Source organism: Physeter macrocephalus, chromosome 21 (genome assembly GCF_002837175.3).
Source record: "Physeter macrocephalus isolate SW-GA chromosome 21, ASM283717v5, whole genome shotgun sequence".
Taxonomy (NCBI): Eukaryota; Metazoa; Chordata; class Mammalia; order Artiodactyla; family Physeteridae; genus Physeter; species Physeter macrocephalus.
The window spans coordinates 82769732-82791680 of record NC_041234.1 but is presented as its reverse complement, the minus strand read 5'-3'; the positions used below and the strand labels follow the sequence as shown (position 1 = coordinate 82791680).

The 21949-nt window shown below is 48.6% G+C and overlaps 1 protein-coding gene across 1 annotated transcript in view; it reads right to left on the bottom strand.

Moving 5' to 3' along the window:
* FRMPD3 (FERM and PDZ domain containing 3) overlaps nucleotides 1-21949 on the bottom strand; it is an 85136-nt gene that overhangs the window by 25525 nt on the left and 37662 nt on the right. The window contains exons 5-11 of the mRNA XM_028482331.2: nucleotides 14310-14414; nucleotides 11482-11589; nucleotides 8611-8742; nucleotides 6760-6879; nucleotides 3186-3322; nucleotides 2725-2851; nucleotides 598-687 (exon numbers count right to left, since the gene is read on the bottom strand). Of these exons, the coding sequence (XP_028338132.2) occupies nucleotides 598-687; nucleotides 2725-2851; nucleotides 3186-3322; nucleotides 6760-6879; nucleotides 8611-8742; nucleotides 11482-11589; nucleotides 14310-14414 (819 nt within the window). The remainder of the gene's footprint in view (nucleotides 1-597; nucleotides 688-2724; nucleotides 2852-3185; nucleotides 3323-6759; nucleotides 6880-8610; nucleotides 8743-11481; nucleotides 11590-14309; nucleotides 14415-21949) is intronic.

Sequence of the window (21949 nt, the reverse complement as noted above, 5' to 3'; positions counted from 1 at the left end):
TTCTCTTTCTGACTTACTTCACTCTGTATGACAGACTCTAGGTCCATCCACCTCACTACAAATAACTCAATTTCGTTCCTTTTTATGGCTGAGTGATATTCCATTGTGTATATGTGCCACATCTTCTTTATCCATTCATTCAATGATGGACACTTAGGTTGCTAACCTCTGAAATTGAGAAAAGGGGGCACAAAAGAGCCTAGAGGGATACTGTAAACAAATATAGCCTCCTAGTTTACATTTTATCTTTTCCTTTTGTCCGCATCACGCAGCTTGCAGGATCTTAATTCCCCAACCAGGGATCGAACCCAGGCCCTGGGCAGTAACAGCGCGGAGTCCTAGTCACTGGACTGCTGGGGAATTCCTGAAACTTCTTATTTTATTTTTTTGCCTCCTACTTTAACCATTTTACCAGAGGCGGGACCAGAGCACCACGGGAGGGAATAGGGAGAAGGAGGAGGAAGAGGAGGGGAGGCCTTTAGAAATATCTGCTGACAGAGCATGCCACCTGAAAAGATCTAATGGCGTCCCACCTGTCCCCCCAGCCAAGGACAAGCGCCCCCGAAGGGTTCCCTCCCCCTCACTGCCCTCACTGACCAGGCCCACAGTGTTGAACAAAACGCCCGTGAACGTCGGAAGTTCATTCAGAATTCGAAGATACTGGAGTTTGGCCTGAATTGCAGAGCCCTGTGGAAACAACCGACTCAGACATATGAGAAACTTGAGGTGCACAGGAAAAGCAAACCCATGTTTGCAGGAAGGAGGGTCAACAGCTTAGGACAGGCACTAGTCAGACCAGTCAGCAAGCCCCACTGTGGGACGCTCGGGAGAACCACAGGAAGGTTCCAGTTTGGACAGCTCTTGCCAGACTCTAGCATCTCATCTCCCTTCCTAAACCCTCCTCCTATCCCCTGATCCTCGCTCCTGAAGAATCCAGCTTACTCATTTTGTTCCTCGGTTAATTTAGACACCTTTCCCCAACTCCAACACCCCACGACATCTATACCTCTCTCCTGAGATCCCTGATGGCCACTAGGTACTGGCCCTCCCCAACTGGGGATCGCACTCAATACCTTTATCCTGAGCACCTCTAAGTCCCGAGCCTGCTCCTCCTCTGGCAGAAAACCCTCCATCAGTGGTACCCGCATCCCCCAGGCACTTGAGCCAGAAACCTGTGAGTCACACTGGACTCCCCCCTCAGCCTCTCACCTGAGGGCCACCAGTCACCAGATCATCTTGATTCTACCTCCTAACTCCCTCTCCACCCTACCCATCCCTCTTCTCTAGCCCCGCGGTCATTGCCTGGATGTCTGTCCCCCACTTGCATCACGGTGGCAGCCGGGTTACCTTCGGTACTAACACTCCTTTTCCTCCACCCCTCCGCATTTGCAGTTAGAGGGAGCAGCCTAAAACATAATCACACCACTGGCCGCTTAAACCCTTCAGTGGCTCCGTGCTGCCTACAGGGTGAAGGATAACCCCTCTCCACGGCACACGAGGCCCTCCGTGAACAGGTTCCTGCCAACCTCTTTGGCCTCCTCTCTTGCCCGCACCCCACTCAGGCAGGTTCCTTGAACCCTCCGCACTGGTTTATGCTGATCTATTTGGATCTCCCTGCCTGGGAAAGTCTTCCTCCCCGCAACTCATCTAGACAAACTTCGATCTGTCCTTTAAGACCCAACTCTGGCATCAAATGCACCGATTCCTGGCCTTTTCCATCTCCTTCAGGCTGGGCTGGCTGCTGTTCCTCCGCGCTTCCAGGGCACCTGCACTGGTCGCACTGTGTTGTGACTGCCTCTTGTTTCCCCACCAGCCTGTGCCTGACTTGAGGGCAGAGACCGGGCCTTCTTCATCTTTGTATCTCCAGCCCAATCACTGGGGGTGGGGGGCGCTCAGAAAAAGTGTTTGCTGAGGAGATGGTTGGGAGCCCTGAAGCTCTCGGCTGGGAAGAAAACAATCTGATTAAATATGCACAGCAAGGTAGGAAGGGCTTAACTCTCCGGGGAAATCTGCATCTTAAAAGAGAAGCTAGTTGGTAATGCAGGGAATCTGGCATGGGTGGAATATAAGGGGGCAACTGTGTCCAGTGTCTCCATCTGCATGTGGATTCTGGTGCCCCTCACCACCCGCCTGCCTCCTAGGCAAGCTGACTGAGTCTTGCAAGCCTGAGAAGGGCCTGCGGGGCTGGGAAGGCAGGGAGTGGGAAAGTGCAGGAGAGCACAGCAGTGACCTGAGTCCTCCACCTGCCACCCGGTGACCCATTCTCCAGGTCAGGCTTTGTCCCATGGGGCTGGGCTTTTATCTCCCAGAATTCCCTATACCAGGGCTGATGAATTAGAAAGCTGATGAGGGACAGAGCAGTCGTTTCCATGGGAAACATGTCTCCCCAGGGTCCAGTGCTGTCCACACGACAAGTGCTTCATCAGCACTGACTAAATGGATGGAATGACCCAAGAATATTCTCCTCCTGCACCTTGGTCCCTTTGCTTTGAGGACCCTGGGCTCTCCCAGTGACTTGCCACTGAGCAGTCTCTGGGGGTGTCTCAGGCTTGGGGAAAACCCCTCTCCACAATCATGCCCCATATCTGGCCAAGCTAGATGTGTATCCAAGTCAAAAACAGTGGGGAGGGTTCCCCAGAAGACCACACCTGCTGGGAAGCCACACAGGAGTCCCCCATGGCCACTAGTGCCCGAGCAGGGTGCCCGGTGGCCTACTCTGGATACCTTGTTGCTGCTGGAAGGATGTGTTTGGTGCGCCTTCAGCTGCTGAGAGAGAGATTTCCGGAGGTTCTTCTCTTTGATGCCCTGTAGGAGGGAGGGGGGGAGAAAGGGTTCCAGGCCCCACTCCTTCCTAAAAGCAGAAGAAAAGTAAGAAATTAGAGAGACAAGGTGAGACAGAGAAAGCAAAATGGTAAGACAGAAACTAGCTGAAATCTGAGACAGAGATGGAGGAATGGAGATTAGGAGAGAGAGACAGAGAGGGGCTGGAGGCAGGCGAGTAACATTGGCCACAGTTCTCTAGTAGAAGCTGTAGCTCAAGGGCATCCTGGTCTAGGTGTGAGGAATTCCAATTCTCACTCCCATCCCAGGCCCACATTCCTAAAAAGCAGAGCAAAGCTCAACCACTGCACCTTCTCCCTACACAGCTATTTGCCCCCATCCTGAAGGGCCCTGGCGCAACTCACTCCACATTCTTGAGTGAGATCTTCTGACTAGGTCGAGTAGCTGAGACAGTGATATAGATGTGGAGGGCAGCAAGGCCCAAAAGCATCTCTGGCTTGGGGTCCATTCCAAAGCGTTCTCGGATGACATCGTTCCGACTCTGTGAGAGAGGGCAGTCCAAACCCATCAGTTAAAGGAGACGTTCCCTCCCCACCCTCCCACCCCCCCACGGACTCCCTTATATCCTAGAAAAAACTCGTGGTGTAAGTAAGCATCCTAGATCAAGAGGAAGAGGAAGATTCTGCCCTTGGGGAAGAGGTAACAGAGGAACCTCAGGTCTCAGAGACACTATTTGCTTCATTCAGCGGATATTGGACAGCCCCCTTCTCAGTGACAGGTACACACAATGGCAAGGCACAAATGGTCAGAACATCTAGGGCGCTGCAAAAGTGAGACATGGCACCACTCCCTTTCTTTCCTCCTGTTACAAGAGACCTTTCTGCCTTTTCTCTGGGGCCTATACTCACCGCCCCCCAGCCCCAGCCACAGGAGGCTCCTCTACCAGCTCAGATGGGAACAAAGGGAAGAGAGACACTGGGAGGGATTCTCTACAGGTCTCTGGCCCAGAAGCCCACAGTGAGAGATGGATTGCAGGGATAGGGCAGATATTCTTTCCTTGAGGTCTGAAGATCAAAGTAGTGATGAGTCAGTCTTCCCTATGCTATCCTAAAAAGGGTCTCCTGGAACTACTGGCCAAAGGTATGACAACCCCCAAACCCTGAAGGTCAGAATCCCAGCTATCAAGGATTCAGCCTTGGTTAGACCAGTTGCCCGTTGTGCTGAGGTGAAACCAGGATGAGCTAAGAGACTAGAAAGCCACAGTGGTATCACTACAGCATAGGAGAGAGTGTAAAAGGAATGCTCCATCAGTGATCATCTATGCAGAAAATCCAATGGAATCTACAAAAAAAAAAAAAACTACTAGAACTAATGAGCGTTAGCAAGGTTGCAGGATATAAGATCAATATACAAAACCAACTGTATTTCTACATGCTTGCAACAATCAGAAATTAAAGTTAAAATCAAAACCATTTACAATAGCATCAAAAAAATGAAATAATTAAGGATAAATCTGTCAAAACATGTGAAAGACCTGTACATTGAAAAGTAGAAAACACTGCTGAGAAAAATTAGAGAAGACCTGAATAGATATATATTGTGTTCATGGGTCGGAAGACTCAAACCAATGTATAGATTCAACCCAATCCCAATTAGAATCACGGCAGGTTTTTGGCAGAAATTAACAAACTAATTCTAAAATTCACATAGAAATGCAAAGGACCTAGAATGGCCAAAACAACTTTGAAAAAGAACAAAGTTGGAGAACAAACACTACCTGATTTTAAGACTTATTATAAAGCTACAGGAATCAAAAGAGTGTGATGTTGGCATAAAGATAGACAAATAGATCAATGGAATAGAATGGAGAGTTCAGTAATGACCCACACATATACAGATAACTGATTTTTCACAAAGGCGCAAAGGCAACTAAATGGAGAAAGGATGGTCTTTTCAATAAATGGTGCTGGAACAATTGGATATCCATATGGAAAAAAGAAGAACTTTGGTCAATACCTTGTACCACATATAAAAGTTAACTCAAAATGGACCACAGACCTAAATGTAGAACCTAAAATGGTAACACTTCTAGAAAAAAATAAGAGCAAAATCTTTGTGACTTTGGGTTAGGCAAAGACTTCTTAGATATGACATCATAGGCACAATCCATAAAAGAACAAATTGACAAATTGGACTTCATCAGAATTCAAACCTCTGCTCTGTGAAAGACACTGTTTGGAGACTGAAAAGACAAGTTAGAGACTGGGAGAAAATAATTGCAAATAACATACAAATGACTTGTATCCAGAATACACAAATAACTCTCAAAACTCAATAATAAGTAAACAAACAGCTCCAATTTAAAAAGTGGGCAAAAGATTTGAATAGACACTTCACCAAAAAAGCTGCATGATGACAAGGAGGCACATGAAAAGGTGTTCAACATCATCAGTCATCAGGGAAAGGCAAATGAAAACCAGAGTGAGATACTCCTGCATGCTATTAGAATGACGGAAATTTTAAAAATACTGCTAACATCAAGTGCTGATGACGATGTGGAGAAACTGGGACTCTAACACACGGCTGGTGCTTATATAAAATGGTACAGCCACCTTCGAAAACAGTATTGGAGTTTCTTCAAGAAATTAAAGAAAGCTAGATCTACCGTATGATCAGGCCATTCCATTCTTAGGTATTTACCCAAGAGAAAAGAAAGCATATGTCATACAAAGACTTGTACGTGAATGTTCACAGAAGTTTTATCTGTAGTAGCCAAAACATGGAGACAACCCAAATGTCCATCAGCAGGTGAACTGGTAAACAAATTTTTATACATCCATACCATAGAACACTACTCAACAACTAAAAGGAATGAACTACTGATACACACAACAACATGGGTGGACCTCAAAATCATTACGCTGAGTGAAAGAAGTGAGATCAAAATAAGTGCTCATACCGTATGATTTCATTTGTATAAAACTGTAGAAAACGCAAACTAATCTACAGTGACAGAAAGCAGGTCAGTGGCTGCCTGGAGATGGGAGTATGAATTACAAGGGAGCCTGGGGAGGCTTTTGGGGGTGTTGGATGTGTTTACTATCTTGAGCGTGGTGATGGTTTCATGGATATAAACATATGTCAAAACTTATCAAATTGCCATTTTAAATATGTGCAGTTTGCCGTGTGTCAATTAGACCTCACTAAAGCTGTTCAGTATAAAAAAGGAATACAGCTGAACACATCATCACAAAGGGGAGAGAGAGGGTGCACAAGGTCTTGTCACCAAATTCCAAACTATTTGAACTAAACATCCATCTCTGCACCCAGCAAACATCCACTTATCTTTCAAGGCTAAGAGCATGCATGTAATCACTTCCTCTGTGAAGCCTGCACCGTGCCCCTCCCAGGGAGAGTTGGCAAATTGCTTCCTGAGTGCCCCTACTGACATTGTACCCTGCCATCCTCACAGTACCTGTCACACTGTCTTTATTTGTGCACATATCTGCCTATGAGCTCTAGCGATCTAGGAGAGTTCTTTGACCACCTTGATTGCCAGCACCTAGCACAGGGCCTGGCCCAGAGTAAGTGCTCAGCAAATGCTTCTGGATGAACTGAATTGGGAACCATCTCCTTAGTGGAGCTCGGGACTGGGGATTGGGACCTCCTGTTACTCAAATGCACTTGTTAAACCAGGGTATGCTGTGAAGATGCCAGAGTTACTGGGGTTGCTTCCTCCTGAAGACTGATAAGATCTGTTTAGACAGACAGACAGGACTTGGGAGCCAGAGCCAGATCAGGTTGCCAGGCCAACCAACTTGACCATGGCCTACAGCGGTAGCAGAAAATGAGAGAGCCTTCAGAGCTACCTGAAGGCTGGAAAAACTTACATAGCGACTTCAATGTGATGGCAGAACAGCCTGCCAGCTTGTCTGTCCATTGGTCTGTCTGTCTGTGTATCCCCAAGCCAGACTCTACCTGGATGTACAGGTACTCGAAAGCAGCAGGATCCCGACGCAGCAGCTCCACCGGGTCTTTGGGAAAGAAACTTATCCGGAAGAGGCATTTCATTCCATGATAGTGTGTCCGCTGCACTACCTGAATCCCAGGGGTTAGAGGTGGGAGGAAAAGAGAGCTGGGATCAATGGCTGGGTGCCAGGAGTCAGCTTGGCGGCTCTCCAAGGCAGGGCCTGAGGCAGAGCTAGGGTGCTGTTTCCTATTCTGTCTTCCGCCCGGCTGATTCCAATTACCATTGGGGAAAGTGATGAGGAGCTAAGTCTTTTCTGCTCTTCTGACCCAAAGTGACTAGTATTTTCAAACCACTTATCCACGACTTGGCCTTTATCAACAACCTAAGGCCCAGGACATGAGGTAGGAAGCAAGGGCTCCTGGCAACTTCTCTGACTCTTCTTGCTGTGGGGCTAATGCCTTTGCCTTGCAGAGGGGCTCAGCCTCAAGCAAGGGAAGTTGCTTATGAGAAACCAAATCAAAGACTTAAAATCCCATTTGGAGGTGTAGCTGAAACCAGCTGGCAATATGCCAGTAACTGCTGAAGCTGGACTGGGTAATGAGGGTTCATTATCCAATTCCTTCTACTTTGGTGTATATTTGAGATTTTTTTGTAATAAAAGTGCTTAAAAATCCCATTTGGAACAAGAGACCAGTTGGATCCACAAGGCCCCTTGAGGGTCGGGGAGGCGCTTAGGCCTCCCTCCAGGCAGGACACCCACCTTTCCTTCACAGGTGGGAACCTGTGAGTCTCTGGACTGCATCTGGCTGAGAGCTAAACTTGAAGAATTCTTCTTTCCTAAATCCTTTCATTTTTGTGTGTCTGATTTCAGCTTTTGTTTCACTTCCTTTAGACATTTCTTCCCAGCCGTCCCTCTCCAACTCCTTCCCTCCCTCCCTGGGAATATTTTTTTTTTTTTTAAGCAACTGAGAAATTATTTATTTATTTGGCCACGCCATGCGGCATGTGGGATCTTAGTTCCCTGACCGGGGATTGAACCCCCGTCCCCTGTATTGGAGGCACGGAGTCTCAACGACTGGACCACCAGGGAAGGAAGTCCCCACTTCCTGGGAACATTGATTGGCCCTGGTTGCCTCTCTTACTCTTCATGGTGCATCACCACTGGCGAGATACTATCCAGCAGTCCTGGATTTCCTTGGCCTTTTTCCAGAGGCTGGGAAGATAAGACACTTTCTCCTACTCTACTTTGGAACTTGACACGGGTGACATGCTGTCCGTGCTTGGTCCCACTCAGCCCGTTCCCAGCCCACATGTGTCCTAGCCTCAGGGGTCCCACTAGACTCCACTCGCTGACCCTTCCATATTACAGCCTTCATCTGAAGGTAAAGTTTCCCCTCGCAGGACGAAAAGTCTAGCAGGGCCTCCAGGAGACAGTGGAGTTGACACTGGTCAATTCAGTCTTGCACACCGTAAATCACCACCCCATGCTTTCCCTACTAGTGACCGCCAAGACTAACAACTGTCATGCCTTTCTTAGGTCACAAGAGACATTTTACAGAGTTTTTTTTTTTGGCTGTGCTGTGTGGCTTGTGGGATCTTAGTTCCCCAACCAGGGATTGAACCCGGGCCCTTGGCAGTGAAAGCACAGAGTCCTAACCACTGGGCCTCCAGGGAATTCCCAAGAGACATTTTAAAAGGCCTCTGTGGGTGGGTCATAAAGATCTTGATTGAGAATTGGGACTTCTGGGAGCCGGCTGAGCATATCATGATGAATTTTCCAGAAAGAGAGTATCTGGTGGCCTCTTCTCTACTAAAGGCCATCTGCAAAGCTATCAGGCCAGGACAAAGGAGTTACTTACGTAAGCCAGGGGCTGCTTGTCCTGGAGAAGCAGGAACTTGTGGTTCTGTTCTGGCCCGGCATACTCAAGGACAAGGGCAAAGTGCTCAATGTACCTCAGGGAAAGCCGGTCCTGTAATGTCACCATGACATCCTGTGGAAGACAAAAGAGCCTTGAGAGAGAGAGCCCCTCCAGCTCTAAGATACTCTAAGCACCCAAAATGGGAGAAGGGGACTGAACATCAAGAAAGATAGTCCTGGGGAGAAGGCTGAGGCTGGGAAAGTGGGCCAGACAGAGACACTGGCCTTTATGGTAGCCCAGGCACGGTGCTCCAGGATGAGGAGAATGACCCAGGAGTGCTGTTCAGAGGCCTGGGACCTGGGGAACACCACAGGTGCAGGGGGTGGAGGGAGGTGTTTCTGAACTTGGCCGGGCCAGACATATGGCAAAAGAAGGTCATGGCCCTCCCTCCCCGTCTCTCTCCTTTCGTTCAACAGATCGTCTCCTGAATGTGTCCTAAGTGCCAGGCACTGTGTTGGTTCTTCCCTCAGCTTCTCACGTAAAAGTCAGAAGGTTCACTCTGGTTTGTCCGGCAACTCTTTACTTAGGAATTAACAAAAGCCAAAGCCACAATTACATGATTAAAAAGTAGACGATTTCTGGATTCATAAGCTAAATTGAATGACTGGAGTTACTGGCAAAATGTTCATCTTTGATTTAGCTGGCTTTTAGAGACGATCAATTTAGCAACTTGAAACATGCATCCACGCAGAGGAACAATATCATGCGTTTTATGTACACTCATGAATTTGACTACTTCTGTACTCTGTCTGCCCTGCTGCCCTACTTTTAATATCAGGGTGTCTGGAAGCAGATCCATGGGGGCTGCCCACATGTCAGTTTTGAGACTTCTACCATTTGTTTGCTGTGACTTCAGCATACACCGGCCTCCAGCGTGTGTGTTCGTAGAATTGGCATCGCTCAGCACCCGAAGGCCGGAAAGAAGCAGGCTTGGGAATGAGAAGCTCCCTTCCAGCCAGGGTTGCCAAACAAGCCCCTCGGTGCACATTGACAGCCGTTTAGCTATTCAAATGTTAGGCTGGAAATTGGTGGGTACTTGAGAACATCTCTTTGTATTATCCAAGTAGTCACAGAGGCGCCAGTGTTGCTGAAGTGCTGGCAGGGAGAGATGAGATTTTTCTCTGCAGTTCGGCTGCTTTGGGACTGTGGACAGCCAAGCTGGTGACTGCCAACCAGTGTTACAAGTCTAACAGCTCCCATGCCAGGCTGTCAATTCACCCAGGTACCTCTCTGGGACAAGCAGCCTGGCAGCCTGTCCAAGTTCCAATGAACAGCCAGTGCACCCTCCCTGAAGTCATGGTAAGGTCACAAGCCAGGGGACGCTGCTGCCCTGGAAGGCTGGGGCTACCTGGAAGCACTAACGGCGGTGACATTGTGAGGTGGGAGGACGCTCAGAGGAGCCTCCACGGGGAAAGAGAGGAGTAAATGCTCCAGTGTGGAGAAAGATCGACAACGGACATACCGGGCCATGATTTAACGCAAAGGAGGATTCTGACACAGAGAGATACCCACATCTGGAGGAGGGGAACTTGGACACCCCTGGGTGGCCTAGTTTCAATGTCCCTCCCATAGGTGGAAACCTTCAATAGTCAAAGAGACCATTCTGGGGTACCCTAAGGAGTGTGTTCTGGTCCTAAGTCCCCTGGGGGACCCACCCAGGCCTAAGCCTTCCAAAGAAACTCTCTGTTCAATCAACACGGGTTAGACCCAGGCTTTTGCAACTCGGGCGCTACTGGCACTTTGGACAGGACAATTCATCATTTGGGGACTGTCCCATTCCTTGCAGGACATTTAGCATCTCTGACCCTGAGACACTAAAATGCCAGTAGCATGCCAAACCATGGGGATGACCCCAAATACCCTCAGACCTTCCCAAAAACTACCTGGGAGGGGGCAGTGCCAACCCCGGCTGAGAACCGCTGGCAAGGCCAGTTCTGAACACCTGATAACTCCTCTTAGGGAAAGTTTCCTGGCCCGAGGCTTGCTTTATTTATAGGGTTATCTTAGCCCCAGCAGGGGCACCTCAGGACATTCGTGGGCCAAGGTGGGTTTTCTGGGTAGGCAGCACTGATTGCACGGAAACATTCATCCTGGGGATGGCATTCTCTTTCTGGAGAGAATCCAGAAGAAGCAGGAGCAGGTATTTCTATCCCGGAGCAGAGCTGAACCTGGGGGTTAATGGTACATCGCCTCTCCTCCTCAGGACTAAGGGAATAACTATAACTTCTAGATGCCCGGCTGAGCCGTTAAGAATCAGAGCTCATTAATTGCTCTTCCTGTGAAAGGAATAGCCAAAGGGACTGTTGGTGGACTTTTGAAATCTTGGTTCAGTGCTTAAGAGCTGGGTCGGTATTTAAAAAGCAAGCCATGGCTAAGCTAATCTCTTGAGAGATGGTTTGTTGATTTCTGTGTGTAAACTTGCGTAGGTGTTATCGTATCAATTTAAATCATTTTTGCTTTATAAATGGTTTAATGATCGTCACACTCCTTAGCTCCTAAGAGTCTTGAAGGACGCAGTGTAACACGGACACGAAACAGTTAGCAGATGTGTGCACACACACACACAAACAGTCGCTAGCACACACTTGGGCATTCAACTTTCCCTCACCACAGTCATCCGAGGACTGTATGTTTCTGCAACAGGGTGCTCCCAGAAGCAGGAGTTCAAAGACCAAGACCACCTTGCTCTGGTAGCAAGCGGCTTGATGCAGACTCAGAGGAACCCAAGGACCAGCAGTGGTGTGTGCTCCAGAGGAGAGCACCTCCTAAGAGAGGACAACACCAATCCAGGAGAGGAGACCCTGTGGGTACCTTAACAGTGGTCCGGCCATCAAACGTGAACGACTTGATCTGCCCATTTTCTAAGAAAACCTTCAGGACGTTGGGGATGAGGAGAAGAGCTTCTTTCTTCATCATCTTCTGTGAACAGGCAGGGAAAGGACAAGGGGGGGGGGACTCATTTAGAAGGAGGAGGGAAGCCAGAGGAGGGGCGTGGAAAGGAAGAGAAAGGAGTGAGTGAAGGAGACAGGGAGCCAAAGGTATGGAAGGACAGAGATACAGAGGAAAGAACCCATCAATGATAATGTTACGTGGAGACCAGAACCGAATTCTCCAAGAAGACACTGGGCCATATCCAAAGCTCACCCTTCATTCGATGTCAGCACATCCACAGTCTACTGTGGCTCAAAGCTCCACAGCTCAGAGGGGGCTTGGCCCATAGCGACCACCCACACTCTGAAAGGCTGATGGAAGATCTTAGGAGCCTGCCTCACTCACCTGCTCCTATCTCCTGACTCCTGCCTTTCCACCTTCCTAGATGAGGTGAATCGGATTTTGATGTTAAAGGAGGTGGCAGGTGTGGACTAGTAGAGAGGTCAGACAAGAACAGTCCAGATCTAGGGACTGTCACAGACAAAGTATGAAAACATAAGCAAGTCCTCCTGGGTCAGGGTGTGGTAGGAGGAGCGGGGTGGTGCTATTGTGACATCAGATCATTTCGTGATGGAGTCAAGCCACAGTGGGGAGTGATGGGATCTAAAGTTGGAAAAGTGACTCCCCGGTTCTCTCCCTGATCCCGAGACGCCTAGCTCCCGCCAAGCCCAGAGGCCCCGATTCCCAGGCTGACGATGGTCAGCGGTGGCTGGTTTTATTTAGCACACTGGGTTGGACTCAGATAATTACTTAATTGATTTTGCTTAAAAATAGAGTTGGCAAGGAACACCCACAGGATTTATTTTTGCTCTGGCTGCTTAATAAAGCCCTGGAACACCAAGAGAAAGGGATGATAGGGTAGCTGGGAGTCACCTGGGACTGGACTCCCCTGGGACCTTACCAGTGGTGAAGCTACTACGGTCCACACTGGGATGGTGGTGGTGGTGGGGGGGTGTATTGTGACATCATTTGCTGAGCACAGCGAGAGTGAGAAGGTTGATCCCCGTATCTCTCCCAGACAAGAGCCTCCACCATGCTTGGTGGCCTGTCCGGGAGCGACAGAGTAATCCTGGGGGGCTTCCAGCTACTCTGGGGCATTTATGTGCAGACTGGTCTGCAGTGGGGGTGGCTTCTGCCTGTGGCTAGATGTGACATGTGGAGAGGGGAATCATGGTGGAGGAAGGGAGTGGGGAAGGGAGAGGAAGAGAGAGGGAGAGAGGAGGAAAAAGGAGGGAAAGAAGGGGAGGGGGAGGAGGGGAAGGATTCTTCACTGGGTGGCCTGGCCTTGGTGGGTTACTCGGTGATGCCGAGACGGGATAGGTTGTACCTATCTGTACTCTCCAAATTCAAGCCTCACTTCCTCTGGGTGTTCAAGGGCTCAGGACACAAATGTCCCCTGAGTGACCTGGACCTCAGGATCTGCTTTACTCTGATCCACAAGGACTCCACACTGTTCCCTTTCCTCTCTGCTCACTGGCCCCGGCTTCTCTTCAACCTCTTCTTCTGTGACTGACACGGAGCCCAGCCACCAATTATTCCAACGGCTTAGCCAATGGGGCCCAGTTGTCACTTGGGCTTCACAGCCTTCCTTGAACAGGGATGGAGGAGGGCCTAGGTGGAGTTTGGGTATGAGTCAGGGAAATGGAGACGGAAGACACCTCTGCCCTCTACCCATCCCTTCGTCTGGGTGGCTCTGCCTCAAAGAACTATAGGGGTGCCTGGTGCCCCACTGACTTCTCCACTCAGGCTGGGCCTCCTAGCTTGTCTCAGCTGCAGCTGTTCCTCACTACAGAAGTGCCATGGGCCTCCCGAGAGCCCAGCCCAGGACAGCCTGTAAAAGCACACAGCGCCTGTTAGCTCCGGCTGTCCTTCCCTCACCCACCCCCACGGGATATCACCAACTTCTGCGGATTCCTAGAGGACTCGGAGTTATCATCCATGGCCGCTTAATACACATCTTTCTGTGCTCCACCCACCTCTTCTCATTTGCTTATCTGGAACAGATGGCTCAGTTCATGTTAACCCCACAAAGCAGTGAGAAAGAGTGGGCTGGCCATGACCCCCCAGATTGGCTGCTGCATGGCATGGGCGGTCAAGCATCACCTGCTCCTGGAAATCACACCACCCTGCGGTGGATTCTATACTGTCTCAGTCTGAGTCACTTGTACTCCCAACATCACTGAGAGGTATCCAGAGGCAGGGAACAGGCATTTATTTTGCATCCCTTGTAATGCTGGGAACACAGCCGGTGCCTAATAAAAGCTCTGTGACTTAATGAGTCTATATCATTTCCCCCAGGCTGCTTCACCCTTCATTGCACAGTCTTCTCCAATTGAGACCTGGAGCTGTGGGATCACTTCAACGTGAAGAGAGCTCAATATCACCGCATCTTCAGAAAACCGCTATTTCCTTCCTTCAAGTAGCCAAACGATGTTTATGGAGCACTGTGCTAGAGATGGAAATTTCTTGAAGCACCGTGAGGATTCTGAGTGTATTGATACATATTCCTTCTCCCCACAATGCCCAGGGCTTCTCTGGACGCCACACACCCCTCACTCAATACCCACCCAGAGCCCCGAGGTGCCCCCTCCAACCCCTTCATAATGCTGTCCAGGAGCAGTAGATGAGCAACTGGCCCAGAGCGAGGCCTCGACGGCCAGGCTGACTCTGGCCAAGGGCCGAGGGGAGGAGGCTGAAGCTGCACTTACTGCATTTGTTTCTCCAGTTGCCACCTGCTCAGAAAATCGGACCTTCACAGGATTGGATCTCAGCTTGGCCTTCTTCGCAGCACTGACGAAGGCAGATTTGGGGGACTGGAAAAAGAACAGAGAGGGTTGGTGAGTTCTCCATCCCTGGGAAAAACCTGACCATGGCTGCATGGGACTTAAGATGTCTCCGTATGGGTACCCTTTGCCTTGCTGATCAATAAATAAGTATTGATTAATAATAAGCCAATAAATAAGTATTGATTCCCTACTAGGTGCAAGGCAATGTGCTAAGTGCTTCCTTAGGTGATTGGTATGTTCTGTGTAAGCTGGGCATGAATCGAATTTGAGTAAGTTGAGTCCCATTATTAATGCTCTAGGCCTAGGGGAGTTTGCAAAAATTCTTTGTAATAACAAGCACTGAAGTTTTATATATTTGATTTCCTTAATGTGAGATATACCTAAATGGTGGTTTTTATTACATCTGAATATGAACATTGCAAAGGATTTACAGAAATAATCTTATTCACTTCAAAGATATGCCCTGCCCCTAGGATGGAGGCTCACAGAAAATATTATTTTAGATGTGGAAGAAAGGAGGCCTAGCTCTCCAAAAGGATTTCTCCACAATTTCTACACTATTTGGGAATAGAGACATTAGGGATTTTACCCAGGTGTCCTGGCTTCCTAGTTCTGGGCTCTCCACTACTTTGTTCATCCAATTCTATAAGAAATGCTCAATCAGCTGGGCTCTCCAGTTTTCGAAAACTCCCACAAATTCAGCAGGACGCATGGTTAGCAAATGCTGGAAACTAAGTCTTTCCTGGGTGGGCCATGGTTTTGAGGAAATGCAGGAGTCCTGGTGAGGGGCACCCTCATGTGTTTGGGGGCATTTATTCATCCGTGTGACAAACTTAGGGAGGGCCCACTCTGTGCCAGGCACAGTTCTAGGTGATGAGGGATCCAGCAGTGAACAAGATGGGCAAAACTCCCTGGCCTCAAGGAGCGCCCATCCTAGCAGGGACAGACAGACAGACAATAAACACAGAAATATCTCTTAGGTAGCAAATAAGGACACGAGGACAAATCGAGCAGAGTGAGGGACTACAGCAGAGACTGAGGCCATGAGGGTGGGGAGTGGCCGGGGTGTTATTTTAGACGGGACGGTCAGGGAAGACCTCTTCCAGGAGGTGACATTTAAGCAGAGGCCTGAAGGAAGTGAGGTTGAGACCGCCATGAAGATATCTGGAGCAAGAGCCTTCTAGGAAGAAAGAACAAGAAGGTCTCTGAGGCGGGAGAAGGACTGGGGTGCGTGGGGAACAGCCAGGAAGCCCAGTGTGGCCGGAGCGGATTGACTGAGCGGGGAGCCGGAGAGGAGTCTGGGGGCTGGATCACGTAGGGCCTTGTAAGCCGTGTCAGGAACTTCGGATTTTGCTCCACCGGAAGGTTTTGAGCAGACAGGGTCTGACTTGCATTTAAAACAGATGCCTCTGTCTGCTGTGTGGAAAATAGTACAGGAGGGTGGCAGCCAGAGGAGGGAGACCCGTTCGGAGTCTACTGCAGGAATACAGTTTAAAATATGATGGAGGCTTGGGCCAGGATGGTAATAATGGCGCTATGATCCCAAGTGAGTGGATTCTGGCTAGATTCTGAAGATAGAACCAAGATGCTAGGCTGACGGACTGGTTGTGGGAGGTGAGAAAGAGGGGTCAGCTGGAAGAATGGAGATGCCATTTACTGAGATGAGGAAGGGGGAAATCAGGTTTGGGGCTCCTTCAAACTGTCTCCCCTACCAGCCTTGCCATGGAGCCTGCGAGCCCTACAATCAAGCATTCCTTTCTTTGTGTTAAGGCCCTGAAGGGTCCCCACCAGCTGGGAAGGCAATACATTAAGCTATTTTCTGCCACTAACGCTGCGGTTGGGATTCATTTACTAGATCAGCCACAGGAGGGCAGGGCCCTAAGATAAAGACACACCAGCAACAAACGTCCTCGTCAGCTCTTGGGCCCTGGTCCCAGCTGTGTTCTCTTCCGGAGCCAACAGTCTCACTCCCCACAGAGGGCAGACTGCAGAAAGCCAGAGTCCAGCAGAACGTCAGGCAGTGCGTCTCAGTGCTGGCTAGAGGGCTGAAACACCGGAGGGAGGAGCTTTAAAAAAACCCCGGGGTTTAAAAATTTTTTTTTTTTTTAATTCCTGGGGATGGGGCCCAGGTATTGGTATCTTTTTAAGCTTCCGATGATTTCAAAATGCAGCTAAGGTTGGGAACCACTGAGCTAAAGGAACCTTAGACTTCTCATCCTGAGCCACAGAGACAATTTGTTGGCAGCAGACAATATAGCACAAGGAAATCCAGGGCTGGAGACCACTGCAGAAAGTGATTACAGTATTGATTGTTCATGGAAGTCGAGAAATGTCTTTGTGTTGCACAGCTTGGTGCTCAAATCTTGGGTGGAGGCTGTGGGCTGAGGCAGGAGCAAAGGGAGGGGGCAAGATAGAAGGATCTGTACTTCTGTTCAGGCAGCTCTGCTTGACTCCATCTCCACAGTGGTCACATTTCCACCGGAGGTGCCAGACACAAGGTAGGTGAACTCTGTTCTACCTGACAGCCACCCTCTTTTCTCTGTGATCATCTGTCATCGAATGCCCTCATGCACAGTGCGGAATGAGGCATCTCTAGAGACCTGAATGGGCCATTTAGTCCACCCTTCATTTTTACGTAAGAAACGGAGGCCAGGGAAGAGGATACGGTTTACTCAATCCATCAAAATAACTTGAGTAGTGGAGCAAAAAACAGAACCCAGATTTTCTGAGTCTTGGATTAGCCATCATCCCCCACAGTGGACTGAAGCTGGAAGTCCATTCCTGGTCTTTCGTTCACTGGTCTGGTTCTACCTTGGTCCTAGTGAATGGATTTGAACAAATGAAGAACCCTAACTGGTACCCTCTTATGTATCATGTATGGAGAGGGGACAGCCTCCTTGCTATCCTCAAGGATTATAGTCTTTTCCATTGTCTGTTGTACAGCTGTTTTCAGCTTGTTTGTGCCTCATTCCTCATTGACCCTTGTCCTGTTGGTTTCTAAGACTCCATCCTATTCTCCGTCTTCAGCCTCGATCACTGATGGTGACTCACTCGTTGCCAGCTGGTCTCTACTACATGTCACGAAGTTACGTCTAGCTTTATGCTTTGACACAGGTGACACCTACCTTGCAGTGTGACTTGAGGGGCTCTCAAAGGTCGCCCTGTCCCAAAGCATCTTCAAAGTGCAAATATGGGGCCTGAAGTTCTTGATACTAGAGTCGCTCATTTGAATTCAAGTATTGAGAATTGGGAAGGCCCTGGTCAACATTCAAATGTGGTACCTAGAAGGAGTAATGAACCCACTTCAGGGGCCAGCAGACTATGGTCCTATGTGGGCCAGCTCCTGCCCACCACATATTTTAGTAAATAAAGCTTCATTGGAACACAGCCATTCTCTTCATTTATGCATTGCCTATGGCTGCTTTTGTGCTACCACGTATGGCCTACAAAGCCTAAAGTATTTACTATATGGCCCTTTACAGAAGAAATTCACAGAGTCCTGCACTAACTCATTAGCATGCACTCACCCACTATGTCTAAAACTTACCTGATGATAAGAATCACTGAGAAATGCTCGTTAGAACACAGATTTCTAGGCCTACACCAGTCTTCAAAGGTCAGAATCTCTGAGAGGGTAGTGCCCAGGAATCGTTGGAAACGTCCTAACACACTAAGCATAGACTGAGTACCTTAAAGCTGGGACATCTGAGCTCCTGACTGACCCCATTTTTCCTCCAAGCAGCTGAGAGTCTCATTTTGCAATGGGCACCCTTTCTGGCTGAAATGAATTTTGGCCTGAAACACGGGACTAGAATTGCTAAGTACCTCCGGGGCCATTGCAAGCCCCTTGAAGTAAATATGAAGCCAGTGGCTCCGTGGAATAAGCAACAGAAGAGAGAGGCTGCCTTTTCCCTCAGGACTGAATTAAGCAGCTGGTGATTCTTCGACCGTTTTTTAATTTGGTGTCTCTATTAGTACAGATTTCAGGGTTGTGTTCACTTATACCTTGGCCAAAGGCAGGTATACGGCCAAACGTTTTAGTGTATGATAGGGCCGCACTTTGATAATTGTGAAAGGATTTTAAGAACATGGAGCTCAGGTTCCTGAAGCTTTGACAGCCTCCTGATTTCCCTTTCTGCTGCCTCATTTTCTTTGACACCTGAGCCTACTTATAAGCAATTCCCATAGCAACCACTGTGGGAGCCAGAGACAATGGAAGGCCATCCTGGTGTCAGGGGCCCACTGATAAGGGACCCAGGGGTCTTTCCTTCCTGCATTCAGGACAGCCTAGAGGGGAACATGTCCTCTCCCCGGCTTCCAAGGTCCCCCACAAACCACACATAACCCTCACTCCCCATCTATCGCCTAGTTGGGTGTTCTGCCCACAGCTCCCTGGACACATGGGGCTTCTTCCCACTTCTGTGCCTACCTCATGCTATCTCTTCACCATCCCCATCCTTCAGGGCCCCCAGCGTCCCTTTTGCTCAGCTAAATGCCACCTCTAAAACCAGCTCAAACTCTGCCTTGGTCCTGAACCCTTCCCCAACCTTGCCATTCCCCTCCCTGGATTTCCTGTAATACTCCTTGTGAATCCCACACCACCATTGCTCATCTCCCTAACCAGGCTGTAAAAGAAGAGATGACATTTTATATTGCTGTGTCTTCCCCTAGCACCAAGCGCAGAGTAGGCACAGAATAGAAGGCAGTAGTTGATTGCTAGGGTTAATATCAAATTACTTCATCAATTCAGCAGATAGGGTTTGAGTACCTACTCTCTGCCAAGCAGTATACTGAAGAAGCTCTGTGGAAACTAATTCTTCTGCGGTGGTTCCCGTTATTTTAGCTTTTTTTCTGGACAGGTGGTTCCAAGCAGAGGGAACTGAGACTCTTTGCGTACAGGCTAAGTTTTCAAAACCACAAAACTAGGGTTTCATTTGAAGGGACTGTCTGCTTGCTTTGCCAGGGCTATTCTAGGTCACAAGCCAGTACTTTATTTTAAAAATATTTATTGGGCTTCCCTGGTGGCGCAGTGGTTGAGAGTCCGCCTGCCGATGCAGGGGACATGGGTTCGTGCCCCGGTCCGGGAGGATCCCACATGCCGCGGAGAGGCTGGGCCCGTGAGCCGTGGCCGCTGAGCCTGCGCGTCCGGAGCCTGTGCTCCGCAACGGGAGAAGCCACAGCAGTGAGAGGCCCGCGTACCGCAAAAAAAAATTAAAAAAATATATATAAATATTTATTGAGGGCATACGATGTGACAAGGTCTAAGGGTACCAAAATGAATACATATTCAGTCAATCATGGGGAATAGTTGGTCACTCAAAGATTAAAGAACACTGTTAAATATATATAGACTTAATAAGTGGCTATCTATGCAGTACGGTTTGAGGGCCCCTGGGAAAGGATCCCTATGACTGCCCAAAATACTCCCCAATGATCTGCCATGGTAACAGTCACTCCTTTAAAAGGAAAATGCCATCAGAAAGAGACTACACATTAGACCGTGTACCCTGGCTACATATCAGAATCATTTGGGGAGAGTTTTCAAAAGATCAATGCCTGGGCTCCATCCCCAGAGCTTCTAATTCAATTGGTCCGAGGCTAGAGCCCAAGGATCAATATGTTTAAGAGCTTCTCAGGAGGTTCAAATGTATAACCAGTAGAAAACCACTGTATTAGACCATTATCAGCCACAGAATGTAGCAGTGGCAGGGGCCTTAAAGATTGTCTGGTTCAATGTTTCCCAAATTCTACTGAGCATCAGAATTACTTGTGGCTCTTATTAAAAGTACAGATTCTTGGGCCACAACCTGGACCTATCAGGAGATTTTCTTCTGGAGACTGTCAAGCTTGAACATGAGAGTCTGGTAAGAGGCACCCATGAGACGCCAAGTGCTACCATGTTCTGTGATGTAGGAGCTGTAACAGTGAACATGTGCTGGGGGTCTTCAAGAAGTTTTCACTTTAGCGCAAGAGAAGATTCTCTCAGTTTATTTCTGCTATTCACAGTTGTGTGAGCACTGAACTAATGAATACTGAACAGTTGTTCCTGGGGGAAATGTGTGTGTGTGTGTAGCTCACATAGATTATAATCTTAAATTCTAAAAACAACTCATCCTGGTAGATTCGATTTTCTTTATTTCACCAGGAGAAAATGAGGTTCTGAAGTGTTGTGACTTGCCTGAAGCTGCCCCATTAACAGAGTTGGCATTCAAACCCCATCCAACTGTCCCCAGAGCTGGAGCTTCCTGAACTACACTGCACTGCCCCCTACCATCTCCATCCTCTGGACGGCTCTGCATGACAGCTAAAACAAGAAGACAGAGCATCGTCTTGTTTGACCTCAGCTGGGAATGTGCATTGGGAGGCTCAAAATGTTCACGCTGTGCGCATGTCAGCAAATGACCAGGAAACTGCCGTGAGTATGGATTTTGGGGTCACAAATAAATTTTAGGCAGTGGACGAATTTGCAAATACGGAAGCTGTGAATACTGAGGATCGACTGTACGGGTATGCAAGGCTGACATTTGGTTGGGATGCACTGGTATGGCCGTACCTGTTGTAAAATATTGAGGGATTCTCTCCCACTGATTGGTAAGTAGTTAGTGCCCTAAGCTTCCTGGGTGCCACCTGACCTCTCCCCTGGGACCTCTTTATAAAAGATCAACTAAAGGGTTAACACCTGGCACAGTTAGGCGGCCTGCAAGACTATGCTCCAGTGCCTGTGGCTGGCTTACATTTTGATTGGAAGGCCCCTCCTGTACAGGTTGCTAATTGTTTTACCTATCACTCCTGTGTGTATGTGCTCACCCACTTTTCAATGTTTCTAGGGTTTAGAGAGCACAAGGCCAAGAACTAGAATGTAAGCTCTCTGAGAGTAGGAACCATGTCTGTCCTGTGCACTGCCATATTCCCAGCCTGGAAGAGTGCCTAGAATAGTAAGCATTCAGTAAATGTTTGGTGAACAAATGAATGAACTAGAAACTCTCATTGAGGTTAGTCAGGCAAAGGTGTTTGGAAGACATGAGTCTCAAGCCAGGTCTTCAAGGAAACAGCCATGTGTTAGAAGAGATGTGGACTAGGACAAGGACAGAAGTCTGCAGGGCAGTGAGAACTAAGAAATGTACAAAGGAGAGAAGGAAAGCAGCCTGGCCATGGCAAAGAGGCCATGGGGTGGGCGGTGGGGGCATAAGAACTGGGGGACAAAGGGGTGTTGGGGGTACTAGGATGAGAGTTGAGACAGAGAAGCAGGGGGGTGGTGTTAGGCTCTTCATTCTGCACCTAAGTTTGGACACTCGAGTTTAGTTTAGTTTTAGTTTAGGTTGCCGTGATGGCTGGAAGTTGGATCTCCTTCGTTCCTCCAACAAATACTTATTGAGTGCCTATTCTATGCCAGGTGCTGTTCCAGGCACTGGGGATACAGCAGTGAACCACAGCCTCTACCCTCGTGGAGCTTACATTCTATTGAGGGAGATAGACAGTAAATACCTATAAGTATAATATTTCATGGGAATGTAAAATGATACAGCCACTCTGGAAAGTAGCCTGGCAGTTTCTTAATAAAT